This window comes from Emys orbicularis, chromosome 6 (genome assembly GCF_028017835.1).
Source record: "Emys orbicularis isolate rEmyOrb1 chromosome 6, rEmyOrb1.hap1, whole genome shotgun sequence".
Taxonomy (NCBI): Eukaryota; Metazoa; Chordata; order Testudines; family Emydidae; genus Emys; species Emys orbicularis.
In genome coordinates, this window is record NC_088688.1 from 27,574,633 (window position 1) to 27,590,757 (window position 16,125).

The window sequence follows — 16,125 nt, forward strand, 5'->3', positions numbered from 1 at the left end:
TCTGGGGGTTCCCACTGCCTGTGGGGGCTCGGAGCTGCAGGGTCCCCCACCGCCTGTGGTGGTTTGGAGGTCTGGGGTCTTCCTGCCGCCCATGGGGGCTGTGAGCTCCAGGGTCCCCCTGCCACCTGTGGAGGCCAGGATCTCCAGGGTCCCCCCGCTGCCCATGGCGGCCAGGAGCTCTGGGATACCCCCGCTGTCCGCGGTGACTCGGAGCTCCAGTCAGGACTGCGGCCCCGCCATCTGCAGCAGCCTGGAGCTTAGAGGTTCCCCGCTGCCCAGGGCAGCCAGGAGCTGGGGGTCCCCCTGCCACCTGTGGTAGTTGGGAGCTATGGGATTCCCTCCTGGGCAGCTCCTGGCCGCTGAGGCAAATTCACAGAAGTCGCTGGAAGTCATGGATTCCGTGACTTCCGCAACCTTCGTGAAAAAATCATAACCTTAGCTATATTCAAATTTGATTTCATAAAATCTTTTTGACCCTATAGGTGTGCATGTATCATAATGCCCTTAGCTGGGGTGAATTCTCTAACAAGGAAATTATAAAAATCAAGTTGAATTTTCAAATGTCTAGAAAATTAGCATAGTCTTAAAATCTGCATTTGAGATTCACAACTGAATCCCATCTAGCATAATCATGTAATATTAGAAGAAGTGATTGGATCACAGTATGTGTTACTTTACATCCTCTGCAATTCCACGAAGTTAATAGAATTGACACAGAATTTGGACTGTTCTACCCATTGCCTTAAAGCATAATTATTCTTTAAAAGGCATGACGCTATTCCCACTAAAATCAATGACAAAAGTGCAATAGACTTCAATGCACTAGGTTCTGGCCTTACAGCCACTTATTAATGTGGAAGTTGACAGGGATTTGTTCAGGGGTTTTCAGTGAAGGTGCTTTTGTTTGTTTGTTTTCACTCCTTTGTGCACAGCAGAGAAGCAGCTTCTGTCATTATTCAAACAATCAAAGGGTTTGAAGAAATCCATAGGTAAAACTGACACCACAAACTATTTTCTGTTTTGTTGTTGATGATCTATTTAGAAAAATGCTACAATGAAAGTCACCCACTGGGGAAGGGCCCAGGCCAGGGGCCTGTCCACATTTTGGAAAACCCACATGCAGCCATGCCGGGGAGCCTTCCACACCTCCATGTGTCCTGGGGAGAAGACTCTGCTCCCAGTTAGAACAGGCTGGTACATGGGGAACAGAGTGGACATGCCAGAAGAAAGGTCCATGCTTATGTAGATCCAGTGACCAGTAATCCCCACATAAGAGATATGAAAGGGTAAAAGTCACTGTTTTAGCCCATGGCATGGGCTGGGAGAGTGGATGAGGAGGGCAGCTGGAAAAGCAGTGTTGTATACCTGCAGCCTATTCATCCATCTTTTTATATACAACATGGATTTCTACTGATTTGGGAATTTTATAAAGTAGGGTAATTAAATATCTTTGGAGGATTCAAAACCATCAATACATGGGCCAAATTTACATAAGGGACATACCAGCTTCTGCCAGACAGACAGACAGACAGAAGAAGCCAAGACATTTTTCCAGGATGTCTGGCTGCAGCTGCTTTATGAACCCCTAACAACAGACAGCACTGGCCAGGGAGGACATGTGATTAAGATCTGCTGAGTGGAGAACTCCCTGGTGGTGCTCACATAAAGCCTGCTGCAAGGATTAAACCTACCTGCCTCACAGTAGAAATCCAGCATGAGGGCAAGTGGGACCACCATCACTAGTCCTCGTATAGGTGAATTGTAGGAGAACTAACACTGGAGGTGTTGGGAGGGTGAATTTGGCCCCTACTGCTTCATTAAATTCTATCTGAAATTTTAGTTGTACTCTATATGACAAATGGAGAGATCTGAGTAGCAGACAAAACCTGTTAATCTTGGGAAATGCAAACTAATATTTAATTAAATAATAATGCTGCCTTTCTCTCACCCTGATCTGTCTTGTCTATTTAGCTGGTAAGCTTTTTAGGACAAGCATAGTCTCTTATCATGCATTTGTGTAGGCACTACTGTAAGTAATAACAAAATAACAACAAATAATCTATATGCTGTCAGCCATACAGCAAACAGAAAAAGCGATCATCAATCAATGCTTGATCATAACAAGGTTGTGGTTCTTTTAGTTTCATGAGTGATGTTATGCAGTAAATTATTATTCTCTACTTGTCAGTTTGTTCCACAATATGTGTCATGTTGTACCATGTGTTATATAACTTACATTTTCCTTCTTCATTCCTACACAGGACCTTGGCATCATCTATGATTTGTATAACTTCAACTGACTCCCCTGGTTTCACTTGTAAGTCTTTTGCTCCCCATTTTTTAGACGGCAGATCTGTGATAATCGTAGTGGAATAAAGAACTCTAATTTCACCTTCAAACTGCAAAAACAAAATAAAGAGATGCAAGATGCAAACATTACACAAGCTTTATAGTTTCTTATACATTATGTTACAGTCTCTTAACACTTATGGTCTGGTTTTCAGAAACTTAGGCAAGTAATTGTGTGCGCTGTTATGGTATCTATATTTCTGACTGCACATCTCTGACACCTCTTTATTCCATGCAGAACATAGGGCTTTCCATCTTTGCTGATCTCCTGCTGCTGCAGTCTTAGCTTCTTCCCATATTATTTTGATGGCTTTTGGTTCTGCTTCTGTTGTGTGTTTCTATGTTATTCTTGGTCTCCCTCATTGCTTGTTGCCCTGGCTCTGTTCCAGTCCTATGTCTATCTTGTTATATTATTCAGGTCTTTCCTCCACGTATGTCCTAGACATCTCCATTTTTGTTCAATAATTTCCTGTCCTATCGGTTTCTGTTTTGTCCTCCAGAGTTCTTCATTTGTGTTTTTTTACTGGCCATCTGATATTGAGGATTTATCTAAGGCAGCTGTTTATGAAAACTTAGAGTTTAGATTGTAAGGTCTTAATAAGTCTCCAAGTTTCAGTGCCATATATTAATATTGACTTGACAATGGTGTTAAATATTTGAAATTTAATCTGGAGGGCAAAATTTATGTTTCTCCAGATCAACTTTAGCATTACAAAGGCATGTCTGTCTTTTGATATTCTGGCTTTAATGTCTGTTCTACCTGTGACATTTACAATGCTGCCAAAATATGTGAAATATTGGATTTTTTTATGTCAGTCCCAGAAAAGGTTATTGGTGTTTCTTGTGTGGGTTAATTCTCATGGTTTTAGTTTTCTTGGTGCTGATTTTTAATCCCACTAATTGTGCATAGGCCTAGCCGCCTGGATCATTTGATTTTGGCTTGCAGGTCTCTGAGTATGGGATAGCAAATTGATGTCATCTGCAAAGCCATTTGCATATGTAAGTACTCAATTTGCTGATACAAATAAAGAATGCAACTGCATGTCAAAGTGTTTGAAAGTCAGCCCTTGGTGTGAATGAATGGGATGCCATATATTTTATCCAAGTCAGTCAAAAAATCACAAATGACAAACTCTTATTGACATGAGGTGTACCTAATAAAATCACTTCTTTCCCAATAGGCTACTCCTTTCACACAATTATTCAACTGCCTTTGAATAATTGTACTCATTTCTAAATTTTTGTAGGGAAATGTTTGTGTTAGCGAAGGTTGCTGAACTGGCATAGGTGGAGAGTGAAATCATCTTTCATCAAACAAACAGGTACAGCACAGGCAGTGGCAATGCAGACTTCCCCCACTGTTTTCCAATATGCTACAGCTCAGAGCTGGATGAATCACTCTAAAAATCAGAGCACAGATCGTTCAGTCCTTGGCCACTGTGTTGAGACTGTCAAGAAAAGCACCAATTTTATTCAGTTTGTATCCATGTCCCAAGTGTGTAAAATACTGGCAAACATTATTTTATGGTTTATAGCTAATGTAATGCTGATTTTTTTTAAAGGCTCCAGAGGCAATCCTGGCAATTACAGGCCAGAAAATCTAACTTCAGTACCAGGCAAATTGGTTGAAATTATAGTAAAGAACAGAATTATCAGACATATAGATGAACACAATATGTTGGGGAAGAGTCAACACGGCTTTTGTAAAGGAAAATCATGCCTCATCAATCTGTAGAATTCTTTGATGGATCAACAAACATGTGGACAAGGGTGATCCCGTGGATACAGTGTACTTGGACTTTCAGAAAGCCTTTGACAAGGTCCCTCACCAAAGGCTCTTAAGCAAAGTAAGCAGACATGGGATAAGGGGGAAGGTCCTCTCATGGATCGGTAACTGGTTAAAAGATAGGAAGGCCAAAAGTAAGAATGGGTTAAAAAAAGAATTAGATAAATTCATGGAGGATAGGCCCATCAATGGCTATTAGCCAAGATGGTCAATGAGGCAACTCTATGCTCTGGGTGTCCCTAAAGCTCTGACTGCCAGAAGCTGGGACTGGACGACAGGGGGTGGATCATTCGATAACTGCCCTGTTCTATTCATTCCCTCTGAAGCATCTGGCACTGGCCGCTGTCGGAAGACAGGATTCAGGGCTAGATGGACCATTGGTCTGACCCAGTATAGCCATTCTTGTGCTTTTATTGTGTAAGAGGAACGATCTTTATTACTTTGCAGCATACCTGCATCATATAGTTTTTGAGATTGATTAAATAAGAACATAAGAATGGCCATACTGGGTCAGACCAAAGGTCCATCCAGCCCAGTATCCTGTCTACCAACAGTGACCAATGCCAGGTGTCCCAGAGGGAGTGGACCTAACAGGTAATGATCAAGTGATCTTTCTCCTGCCATCCATCTCCCTCTGACAAACAGAGGCTAGGGACACCATTCCTTACCAATCCTGGCTAATAGCCATTAATGGACTTAACCTCCATGAATGTATCTAGCTCTCTTTTAATGCCTACATCCTATTTCAGTTATTAATTGCAGCAGCTGTTTAATGTTTTGCGTACCACAAAGCAAAAAAACATCCTTTAATTAAAATGATACAATAAATAACGAGTCTGTGTGAATTGTACTGTTATTACTAATTCGTGCCTACTGTGGTAGTGTCAGACATAAGGCAGAAGCCCTCACAATGTAAATTAATCTTGTACCAATTACTATACTTCTAAGGTCCTGAGCGTTGGCCTAAGTTGCCATTGATTTCAGATGGCAGCAGGACAGGTCTAAGCAACATTGAAAATTGCTGCCCTTATCCAGTAGGTCTGAACATAAACAAGTCTACATCATTGCACTAACCTTTGTTCCTAAACTGTCATTTGAAAGAGCTAGAGTTGCCACAGGAACACACAACTAAAAGATATATAGATTTTATGTTAATATAACATCTGCAGTTTAATTTAACTTTACCAAAAAGGGTGTCAGATGGATGAAAGCCAAAGTCTGAAGCAGGTCAATTCCCTGACTGAAGAGTTGGCTACAGAATCTCCTGAGTTCTAATCTGAGTTTTTACATTGATTTGGACAAGTCACTTACGATTTCTAGGGTGCTGAGCACCCATAACCCCTGATTAATTCAGGAAAACTGAGGATCTCAGCACCTCTGAATTCACCTCTCTGGGTCAGTTCCATCATCTATAGAAGTGGGGATAGTAATATTTTGCTACTTCAAAAGGTGCTTGTGAGGATCAACTATCTAACTTTGCTCAGCACTCTGAAGATGTAAATTGTCAATTATTACAAGCACTCACTGACTCTGTGTAACTCAAAACTGCTTTGATTTTATTTCTTTTTATTTCATTGTTAATCAAGTATTGACTTAACTGAGATAAGCCTTGTCCTTGAAAACCTTTGTTCATGCAGAATATACTTGCTTGCTGTAGTAATCCCATTGAAATTGATGGGATTTCTTATGTAAAGCTTTGCAAGATCAACATTTAGGGGGAGAAATCAATGCTGATGATTGGAATTATTAAAGCTATGTTTAAAATATTGAGTGAAGAACAGTAAATATTATTCCATTTAAGCTGATCACGTGATCTCCAAAAATGAGTACTTTACCTTTCAGTGGCAGAAGAAGTCAATGGATAATTTAAAAATTTGAGAATAAATTATGCAAGTATTTTCATTTTTAGATTGTATTCAAATAAGACTTACTTTAAACTTTTTTCTGAACTCTTTCTCCTCTTTTTCCATCTTTTTAAGCTTCCGTGTGTCTTTCTCATCTGATTTACCCCTTCCAAGGCTCAGAGATTTCATAATTAATGATGATCTAAAACACCAGATTAGAGACAAAACACAATTAGTAACATGTGATAGGATGTGATACACTTTCAGACACTTCAGTAAACTTGCATTTACACTTCATTTGTCTTTGATCGATTTCTTTTACACCTACTGTGCTAATATGGATAATCATTACACATTAAGAGTTGGATTTTCAAAAGCATAAAAAAGTAGAGATATTTTCTTTTCTATGTTTATTAGGTGTATGTGAGTTCTGACCAGGGCCGGCTCCAGGCACCAGGCAACCAAGCACGTGCTTGGGGCGGACCCTGGTAAGGGGCGGCCAATCTTGGGGTGGCGGGGGGCAGCGCGGCTCGGCGGGGGGGAGGTTCTGGCGGCACAGCGCTCGGCGGAGGGTGTTCGGCAGCGCGGCGCTCCGCGGGGAGGGGTTCGGCAGCGCAGCGCTCGGCGGCGGGTGTTTGGCGACGCGGCGCTCCGCGGGGGACGGGGGGTGTTCAGCAGCATGGCAGGGGGCGGGGGATGTTCGGCAGCGCGGCAGGGGGCGGCGGCTGTTTGGCGGCGCGGCGCTCGGCAGGGGGGGGTTTCGGCGGTGCGGCACTCGTGGGGGGGGTGTTTCGGCGGGGCGGCGCTGGGGGGGGGGTGTTACGGCGGGGCGGCGCTTTTTTTTGCTGCTTGGGGCAGCAAAAAAGTTAGAGCCGGCCCTGGTTCTGACTGTTATTTATCTACTACCCACACAAAATAAGAAAACGATTCAAAAGATACCTCTCACCTACATACTATAGATTAGATAAATGACACACCATTTTAGAACCCTATGCAGGATGTGGTTTTCTGGGGAACATGTATGCTTGGTGCAACAGGCTGAGTAATCTGGATGACTGTTCCATTGTGGAGCTGCCTGGATAGTTTTAGCCTCTCACAGAGTAGCAGCCTTAAGCCTATGTGACCACACACAGGGCCGGCTCCAGGCACCAGCAGAGGAAGCATGTGCCTGGGGCGGCACATGCTAAGGGGTGGCATTCCGTCCATTCTTGGGGCGGCACAGTCCAGGGGGGTTTTTTTGGTTGGTTTTTTTTTGCTTCGGCAGTTCGGGTGGCAGTCTGAGCGGCTTTTTGTTTTGTTTTGCAAAAATGGTAGAGCCAGCCCTGACCACACATGGCCTCACTATTCCAGGGAATCTACACCACACAAATATACACAAGGTCCACCTAGAGTGCCATTGTTATTTCCGTGTTTGTGATGCTGTCAGACTGTCTGTGGCAGAGACTGAATTCCTTTGCCACCCTCCATCCCTCCACTTCTGGAAAGCTGAGCTTTGACTCCACCTTCTGTCTTTCTGATCTTTCTAGGGCTGGAAACCACAGAACGTTTCACACGGGTAGGCTGCTGAAATAGCCTGGAAATGGTGGGTCAGGTCCTTCCTTTGTATGTGGATGTTGTTAGTGTTCTGTGTCTTTGTCACCTTCAGACTGGGTTACTGAGGTGCTTTCTACTGGGGCTATACTGAAGACTATCATGAAAAGTCAGTAAGGGCAGAGTATGACACCCTGTTTAGTTATTGGTCCTCTCAGCAAGCGGCGTAATACATCTTTGATCCAGGTGTATAATATATCAAAATACATAATATTAGTATAATACATCTCTGCCCTGACTGCCAGTTCATCTCCAGGTACAAAACCAGGTGTTAATGTAACGCATACGGTAAGTCTCTAAATGGCTTGGGTCCTGGATACATTAGGGATGTAACCTTAGAGGTTTTTAAGGCCCAGCTTGATAAAGCCCTGGCTGGGACAATTTAGTTGGGGTTGGTCCTGCTTTGAGCAGGGAGTTGGACTAGATGACCTCCTGAGGTCTCTTCCAACCCTGATATTCTATGATTCTATGATTTCCTTCTCTCTTCACATGATACTGGAGCAGCTGAGATCAAACATAGCGCTCAAGGTGTCAGTCCATAGGTTTAAATAGAAAGACTAACGGCAGGGCATTTACAGCAGGAAGTCCTTGCCTCTGGAATTCATTTCTCCCTTTGGGCCAACAGAACCTGAATTTGTTGAAATTCAGGGCATGTTGCAAAGCCTATTTACTCTAGCAGCCTAATTTCATTATTGTTTTAACTGCAAATGCAGGATTTGAACTTTTAACTTACAGTGCCAACACCCAGGCAATGAAAACTACAGTACCTGGCAACAGCAAACAAGATACACAAGCTGAGTAATGTAACCATTTGCCATAGCAAATACTTTGAAAATGTGTCATAGCATATATAATCTTTTCCCACAAGTATAGCTTTTATTTTCACTTACCCAATTTCTATTGGTGGAGGAGGGAATTCGGATGATTCTACATCATCATAAACATCATTGTCTCCTGCATCTGAAACAGCAGGGTTCAAAACAATGAAAGATTAGTATGCAGTCCTTGGGTAATGGATACAGTCCCACGCTGTAACAAAATGTATGTTAAAGAGGACAATAAATTGCAGCATGAAGTGTATCCATATATTTTATAGTTAACAGGCAGCTTTTCATTGTGGATTGTCTCACATGCAGGACAAATTTACACTAAAATCAGCCAGTCTTTTCAGAATAAAACTATTAATAATAAACAATGGGTATTCACTGATATTTTAATCTTTTTAAGATTAAACAAGTTTTAGCACATGTTGGTTAATGCAGTAGCCTTTAATCTTCAATTTAATTACATCATTTCCCACTGTGCTGCCTCAAAGTATGCATTTTGGGCTTGATTTTCATTCACACTAAGGCCATTTTACACCACTCTGGTAATATAAAGATGCCTTTTACTGGACATGAATCAAATTTATGTTATCTTTCGGACTACTTTATACTTTACACTGCTAGAGCAGTGGGAAGAGGCCATAGCATAAGTGAGAATCCGGCCCCAAAATTATACTTTGAAGCTGGCCCTATACGTTTGCAGAAAGGCATTAGTTGTTGATCAACACATCAAGTCAGTCAGTGCCTAAAAAAAGTGATTACAGGAAATGTAGGCTTAAGTTTTGGTTCTAGGCAGCAGCAGCAAGAATCCTAAGAATTTGCTTAATATTCCATAGCTGGGTTGATATTTACCAGTGTTTGTGGCCTTAACAAGAGAGTGCATTATTTAAAAAAAAACACAAAAAACTGTTCATCACTTCTGTATAATTGCACATTTTTAAAACTATGCATTCAATATTTCTTTCTAACTACAACTGTTTATACTGTATGATGAATGAAATAAGACATGCGGAAGAGAAAAAATGTTCTCTTTAACCTCTGAAGATAGGACAAGAAGCAATGGGCTTAAATTGCAGCATGGGCGGTTTAGGTTGGACATTACAAAAAACACTGGAATAAATTGCCTAGGGAGGTTGCAGAATCTGCGTCATTGGAGAATTTTAAGAGCAGGTTAGACAAACACCTGTCAGGGATGGTCTAGGTAATACTTAGTCCTGCCTTGAGTGCAGGGGACTGGACTAAATGACCTCTCGAGGTCCCTTCCAGTCCTACACTTCAATGATTCTATGATTCATAAGCAAAAAATCATGACACTGTATTAAAGGTGCACTGCCTTATACAGACCCAACATTACATTTGTAGGTGAGCTGAGGTATTTCAAAATTTAATCAATGGGAAATCCTGATTCTTATTTTTGATAATTTTTTTTCTGTGAATAGCATAATTCAGAACAATATATGCAGCAGTGTTGGTGTTAACTACATGATGCTGCAAGAATTAATATAAAAATAAAACAGTGAAAAACATTGGGTTATTGCTTACCTTTCCCAAACGTCTTTATTGGAGGATTCATGCTGAAAAAAATGTAATCTTCATTAAATAATTATAATCAAATGAACAGACTTTCTCCTAATTTAAACCCCTGATAGCCAATTCACAACACTGGTGCTGCACATTACCTGTTGTTAAATTTGTGCCGCTCTGCCAACACTAGAAATGGTCATGTGGTTTTTACCAGTATAACAGGTAAACATGTTCAGAACTGGTGTTCAGAACTGGTCTACTCTATTTCTACTCTATTTCTCCAGCACTGGTAACATTGGAGGAGATGCACCAGTCTTATGACAACTGTGGGAGATAACCCAGAAACTAATTGTTGACAAAGCCAATGGGAGCAGGATTGGACCAAATAAAGGGGTTCTGCTGTGATTTTTTTTAATGTTTCTCCATATTTCATAGTCTTCTTTTAGACAGAGAGCATGTGATTTGTGGCTTCATTGAGTATTTGGAATCAGAAATTATGGAGAACTGGAGAGGTTTTTTTGAATAGGAGGAGGATCCGGTAAGAGGAGGAGACCATCTTTGCCATTCTTCTGTTTTGCATATTATCCATATTTTGGGCTCATAGGGCCAGATTCACCAGTATACAGCAGCTGGTTAGTGCCATGCCGGCGATGCAAATAAAAGTATCTTCTGCTGAGTTTATAATAAAGTTGTATCACCAGAAAGGCACAAAGTAGCTGGGATGTTCTGATGAATAAAGCCCTCTGTTTTTCACAGCAAAAATAATATTTTAATTTAGTGATTGAATATGGGTAAATAAAAACATTGTGTTAACACAGAATGCTTATATTATACAACTGAAAATATGTCCTCTAGACAGTTCTAAGACAATCTTATAGGATGATTTCATGTTATAGGCTTGCATAAATCAATTAGTAAGCATTTTGGACCCAGTTCAGCAGACCATCCCTATTTCAAAGGACTTAAGCACATGCTTCACTTTAAGCACATGCTGAAGTCCCATTAAAATCAATGTTTTACTGAATAGAGAAGAATTAAAGAATGCGTGTACATGCTGTGCTGGATTGGGACATCTATTCTCTTTGAATCTGAAGTCAAATGTATGCGCTTCATACATTCCGTCATTAATAAAGATAGCATAGCATGGGAAAGGACATGCTGCAGTAGGTAATGGAGAGCAATATTATTTCAAAATCTGTTTATATGTGGGCAGATTGATTCGTGACTGATTAAGTTGCTATGAGAACATGTTAGTAGCACATGATCAACACTATGTTAGCATTAGTTGTAGTGCACTATGTTTTCATGGCAGACTCTTACGAGGAACCTCCATTATCTTCTGCCTCATTGACTTTGGTTGTTTTCTCTCGTACACTTTTCTTTTTGTCATCTTTTCCCTTTAACATCTTCAAAAGTCCCCAAGACCGGGAGTCATTCTTATCTTCATCCTGTGATATAGACCTTTGGAGTATGCATGCAGTTATCACAATGCAGAAGGGACATTCTCTCTCAAAAAGGCCATTTTCAGCTCTTGGTTGATGCACGTAATTCTCGTTAGTGAGAACTAGGGGCATGCCATGAAGTGAGAATAGACACCTGTTAACTTATTTTCTAAAATGTTAGTACTTAATAAATATAGAATTAAAAATGCTATTAGAACAACAGCCATACAAAAACCAGTGGCTAACTAAGGCCCGGATCCTGGAAATACATAACCACATGCCTAACTCTTGCATAGTCTTATGCAGCTAAATAAGACTAGACATATGAGTATAGTTAGGCATGTGCTGTAAGAGCAGGATCTAAGGCCCCAATCCTGTGATTGGCTCAGTGCAGTTGCAAAGGTCTGCTTGAGAGGGGTTGGTTGCAGACTGAGGCCTATATAGCACAAACACACAAGATCGGACATACTGCAGTGTACTTACAGCAAAGTAGAAAGTGTTAAGTACAACTCTGCATTGCACTGGAAGCCTTCCCAACAGTGCAGTGTAATGTATAGGAGAGGGAAGGTGGAAGGAGTCAGAAAGTATCCCCTGTTTTAGGCATTTATAATGAGTAACATTCTGGACTGGAAGAAAATGATCCTGCTCTTTTAGGTCATTCACATTTAATGTTTGTATGTCATTTAGCAAGCTAGCATCTGTACCTTTCTTCCCTTTCCTCTAAGGATTATTCTGTCCAGTTGGGTTTTGGATGCAGCTTCTTTTGCTGCCTTTATTAATCCATTCCACACATTAATTATCCTATTGTTTAAAAAAAATCTTTCCAGAAGTACCATAGAGTTCAGTTCTTATCTTCAGTTCATGCCTTCTTGTTTTTTAATCTGTTCACTGCTGGAACAGTTTGGTGGCATTCAAGCTCTGTGTGTCTTTTTGAAGTCAGTGGAACCATTCATGTTTACACCAACTGAAGAGCTAGCCAAATACTTGTTAATTATTATCCCAAATTTAAAATGTTAAAATAAAAAGCTATGGGACTGAGTTCAAATGGGTAACAATCATAAATGATATAAACACTTACCTAGCATTAACATCTTCGTCATCAATTCCATCATAAATTTCTTCATCGGGGACAGGAGGTGGGAACATCACTTTAATAGATCGAAAAGTGAAATAATCCATGAATACTCCGATTCTGTTACAGTGGGATATTACCCAGTGGTTTGCTATAGGCTGCTACTTCTCTAAGGCACTTGTAATGTTAAATGTACTGGGCTAGGTCCTCAGCTGGTGTAAATTAGCAGAGCTCCTTTTGTCAATGAAGCGCTTCTGATTTATATCAACTTGAGACTGGCCCGTAGTATGTAAATAAAATAATGCCAATAATAATAAGTTGAACATTGAAAACAAATAAGTAATTGATGAAAACTGGAGAGCTATTATGCTTTTGACCAACTCAGTAACAGGGTTTGTAACTTTTTAATTTTATTTTTGTGTGTGACTTTAGTACAGGTGTAAGGTGCCAGATGAACATAAAGGTGCCAGACCAACATTCTATTCATGTACAGAAGATGTGAATTAGAGGCAGTAGCAATGCAAGCTTCCGCATATTGCCCCCCCCCCCGTGCCTCAACCCTGATCTATGGGCACCACCTGATGGAATGAAAGGGTAGTTCAGTCTCCCTGTCCCGTCAATCTCTGGCCTCTCTGCTCACTGTCAACTGAGAACAATACTTAGTTGGGTGGGATCTTCCTTCTGCGTTGCTGAGCGGTGCGGGGGGATGACAGTTTCCATTCTTGACAAGTACCCTCAACTAAGCTGAGAGGATGATGATCAGAGTCTAGGCCTATAAAATATGACAATATGACTGGAACCAGACTTCCCCCTTAGCTCTGCCAGTGAACCATAATTTTGACTGCCAGTATACCTAGCTATTTCAGTGTTTGGTTTCTTTTGAGCAGAAACTCTCAGTCATACTGAAATTTTGCCATTTTACATGATGTTTTGATGGTGTAGATTAGTGTCTGCAATCATCCTCAATCTCATAGAATCATAGAATATTAGGGTTGAAAGAGACCTCAGGAGGTCATCTAGTCCAATCCCCTGCTCAAAGCAGGACCAACACCAACTAAATCATCCCAACCAGGGCTTTGTCAAGCCTGAACTTAAAAACCTCTAAGGATGGAGATTCTACCACCTCCCTAGGTCACCCATTCCAGTGCTTCACCACCCTCCTAGTGAAATAGTGTTTCCTAAATCCAACCTAGACCTCCCCCACTGCAACTTGAGACCATTGCTCCTTGTTCTGTCATCTGCCATCACTGAGAACAGCCTAGTTCCATCCTCTTTGGAACCCCCTTCAGGTAGTTGAAGGCTGCTATCAAATCCCACCTCACTCTTCTGCAGACTAAATAACCCCAGTTCCCTCAGCCTCTCCTCGTAAGTCATGTGCCCCAGCCTCCTAATCATTTTCGTTGTCCTCCACTGGACTCTTCCATTTTGTCCACATCCCTTCTGTAGTGGGGGGACCAAAACTGGATGCAATACTCCAGGTGTGGCCTCACCATTGTTGAATAGAGGGGAATAATCACTTCCCTCGATCTGCTGGCAATGCTTCTATTAATACAGCCCAATATGCCGTTGGCCTTCTTGGCAACAAGGGCACACTGCTGACTCATATCCAGCTTCTGGTCCTCTGTAATCCCCAGGTCCTTTTCTGCAGAACTGCTGCTTAGCCAATTGGTCCCCAGCCTGTAGCGGTGCATGGGATTCTTTCTTCCTAAGTGCAGGATTCTGCACTTGTCCTTGTTGAACCTCATCAGATTTCTTTTGGCCCAATCCTCCAATTTGTCTAGGTCACTCTGGACCCTATCCCTACCATCCAGCATATCTACCTCTCCCCCCAGTTTAGTGTCATCTGCGAACTTGCTGAGGGTGCAATTAATCCCATCATCCAGATCATTAATAAAGATGTTGAACAAAACAGGCCCCAGGACCGTGATTATGATCATACTTCAGATTCACTGTATCCCGAGTTGAAACTTCTGATTCATCCAAGTTTCCACAGGTGAAAGGCAACTGCATTAAACCATTGCGCCTCATAGTTTACCACTTGCTAAATAATATTTGCATACTTGTGGGTAATTACCCCATTATCTGGAAACCACAAAGGTCTGCATCTGTAGGTAAGTACTAAATAAAACACACACACACAAAAATAGATGTAACAAAAATAAAACTCACCTCCAGTTCCACTTCTACCACCACTTTGGCTGGAAGAACAAAAGTTAAAGAACTTTTCATTCATTGTAAAAAGAAAACAACAAACACCCACACTTTTTCTTGATATATGCTCTAAATGTAGTATACTTTAATACACATGGATCCATCCAAATACTACAACCCAATCCTACATCTAGATGCTCAGATGGGCACTCAGGAAAGTAAATGTCCATTTTGCGTGCCTAAATACTGACCTTCTAAATGCCCCAATGTACCAATTCTTTCTCTCTCTCTTTCTTCACCACACTCATCACTATGATAAATGAGTGCCCATTAGGCACCCAAAATCAGAAACTGGTTTCTCTCTCACTGATGCGCAAGGGAGCTCCTCATCCAATTCACGAATGAATAGGCTCTTATATGAAGAGAGATGAACCCTAAATGATTTGAATATGTCAAATATTGTCTGTTAACCTAGTATTTTACTCCAAAAATTGCTGTCCCTACCCCCTTCCTCTGGAATAGTTCATCCCAAAGAAAGAGGCACCCAAGATTATTATAAAGTATCATTCCAGAAGAAATATGGGCCAATTATCTATAGCACTGTGTTTAATGTAAAAACAAACAAGGGGACTCGATCTCGGGAAAAAAGTTAGGACCCAAATTCTCTGTGTATATAAACTAGTACAGATTCACTAAAGACAATAGAGCTGTGCCAATTTACTTGAGCAGAAAATTTGCTCCTTGTTCTTTAAAACATTGTTAGCAATTTCCAACAAAGCATCATTTTCATTTGATTTCAGAAAGAAGTGCTACTATTTATTTATATTTGTAGGTATTTCTATGGCACTCATCACTATATTTAATTGTAGATGTACTTTATGTTCCTGTTGACATCAGTGAGACTATTAATGGACTAATGTATTTCTTATTGTAAGTAAGGGTGGCATAACCTGACCCCAAAACTTTAGTCCAATGTATATATAGATAAGATTCCATCCCCGATCATGCCATTTTCATAAGACATAAAGGAAAATAAATGAAATTATGACAATACACCTTAACTAGGTCTGATCAAGTGATGCCTTAATTTTCTGAATTTCATGTTCCTAGAGTATTCCAAGTGCTATATAAATTGGTATGAGCCCATTTTTCTAACTGTGATTCAATGCAATCAATAGCAGGGTTGTAGCAAGTTAAGCATTCCTACTTTCAAATCAAAACCATACATAATTTTTTTTCTTTAAAATGCCTCATGCAATCAAATTTCAGTATATCATGAACTTCAGCAGTCTTAGGCTTTTATTAAACATTGGAGTCATTACCAATGACACATTACCAGTTACGATAAGTTTTCGTCAACAAGTTTTTTATTATGGGGATCTTATGTTGGTCTCAAAACATATTGGTGCATATGTCAGATATTTTGATATATGCAGGATAATTCAAGCTCATGAACTGAATACAAGGCTATAAATCACTAGAGATGATAAAAATGCCAGAATATAGCTTGAAGGGTTTAATGAATTACAGGACTCTAAAAGCA

General features: G+C 40.7%; 1 protein-coding gene across 1 annotated transcript in view; it reads right to left on the minus strand.

Annotated features, from left to right (window-relative positions):
- Positions 1-16,125, minus strand: part of FYB1 (FYN binding protein 1) — a 66,136-nt gene that overhangs the window by 10,088 nt on the left and 39,923 nt on the right. Inside the window, exons 9-14 of the mRNA XM_065406209.1 lie at positions 14,601-14,629; positions 12,438-12,507; positions 9,936-9,967; positions 8,460-8,529; positions 6,067-6,181; positions 2,237-2,399 (exon numbers count right to left, since the gene is read on the minus strand). Coding sequence (XP_065262281.1) covers positions 2,237-2,399; positions 6,067-6,181; positions 8,460-8,529; positions 9,936-9,967; positions 12,438-12,507; positions 14,601-14,629 — 479 coding nt within the window. The remainder of the gene's footprint in view (positions 1-2,236; positions 2,400-6,066; positions 6,182-8,459; positions 8,530-9,935; positions 9,968-12,437; positions 12,508-14,600; positions 14,630-16,125) is intronic.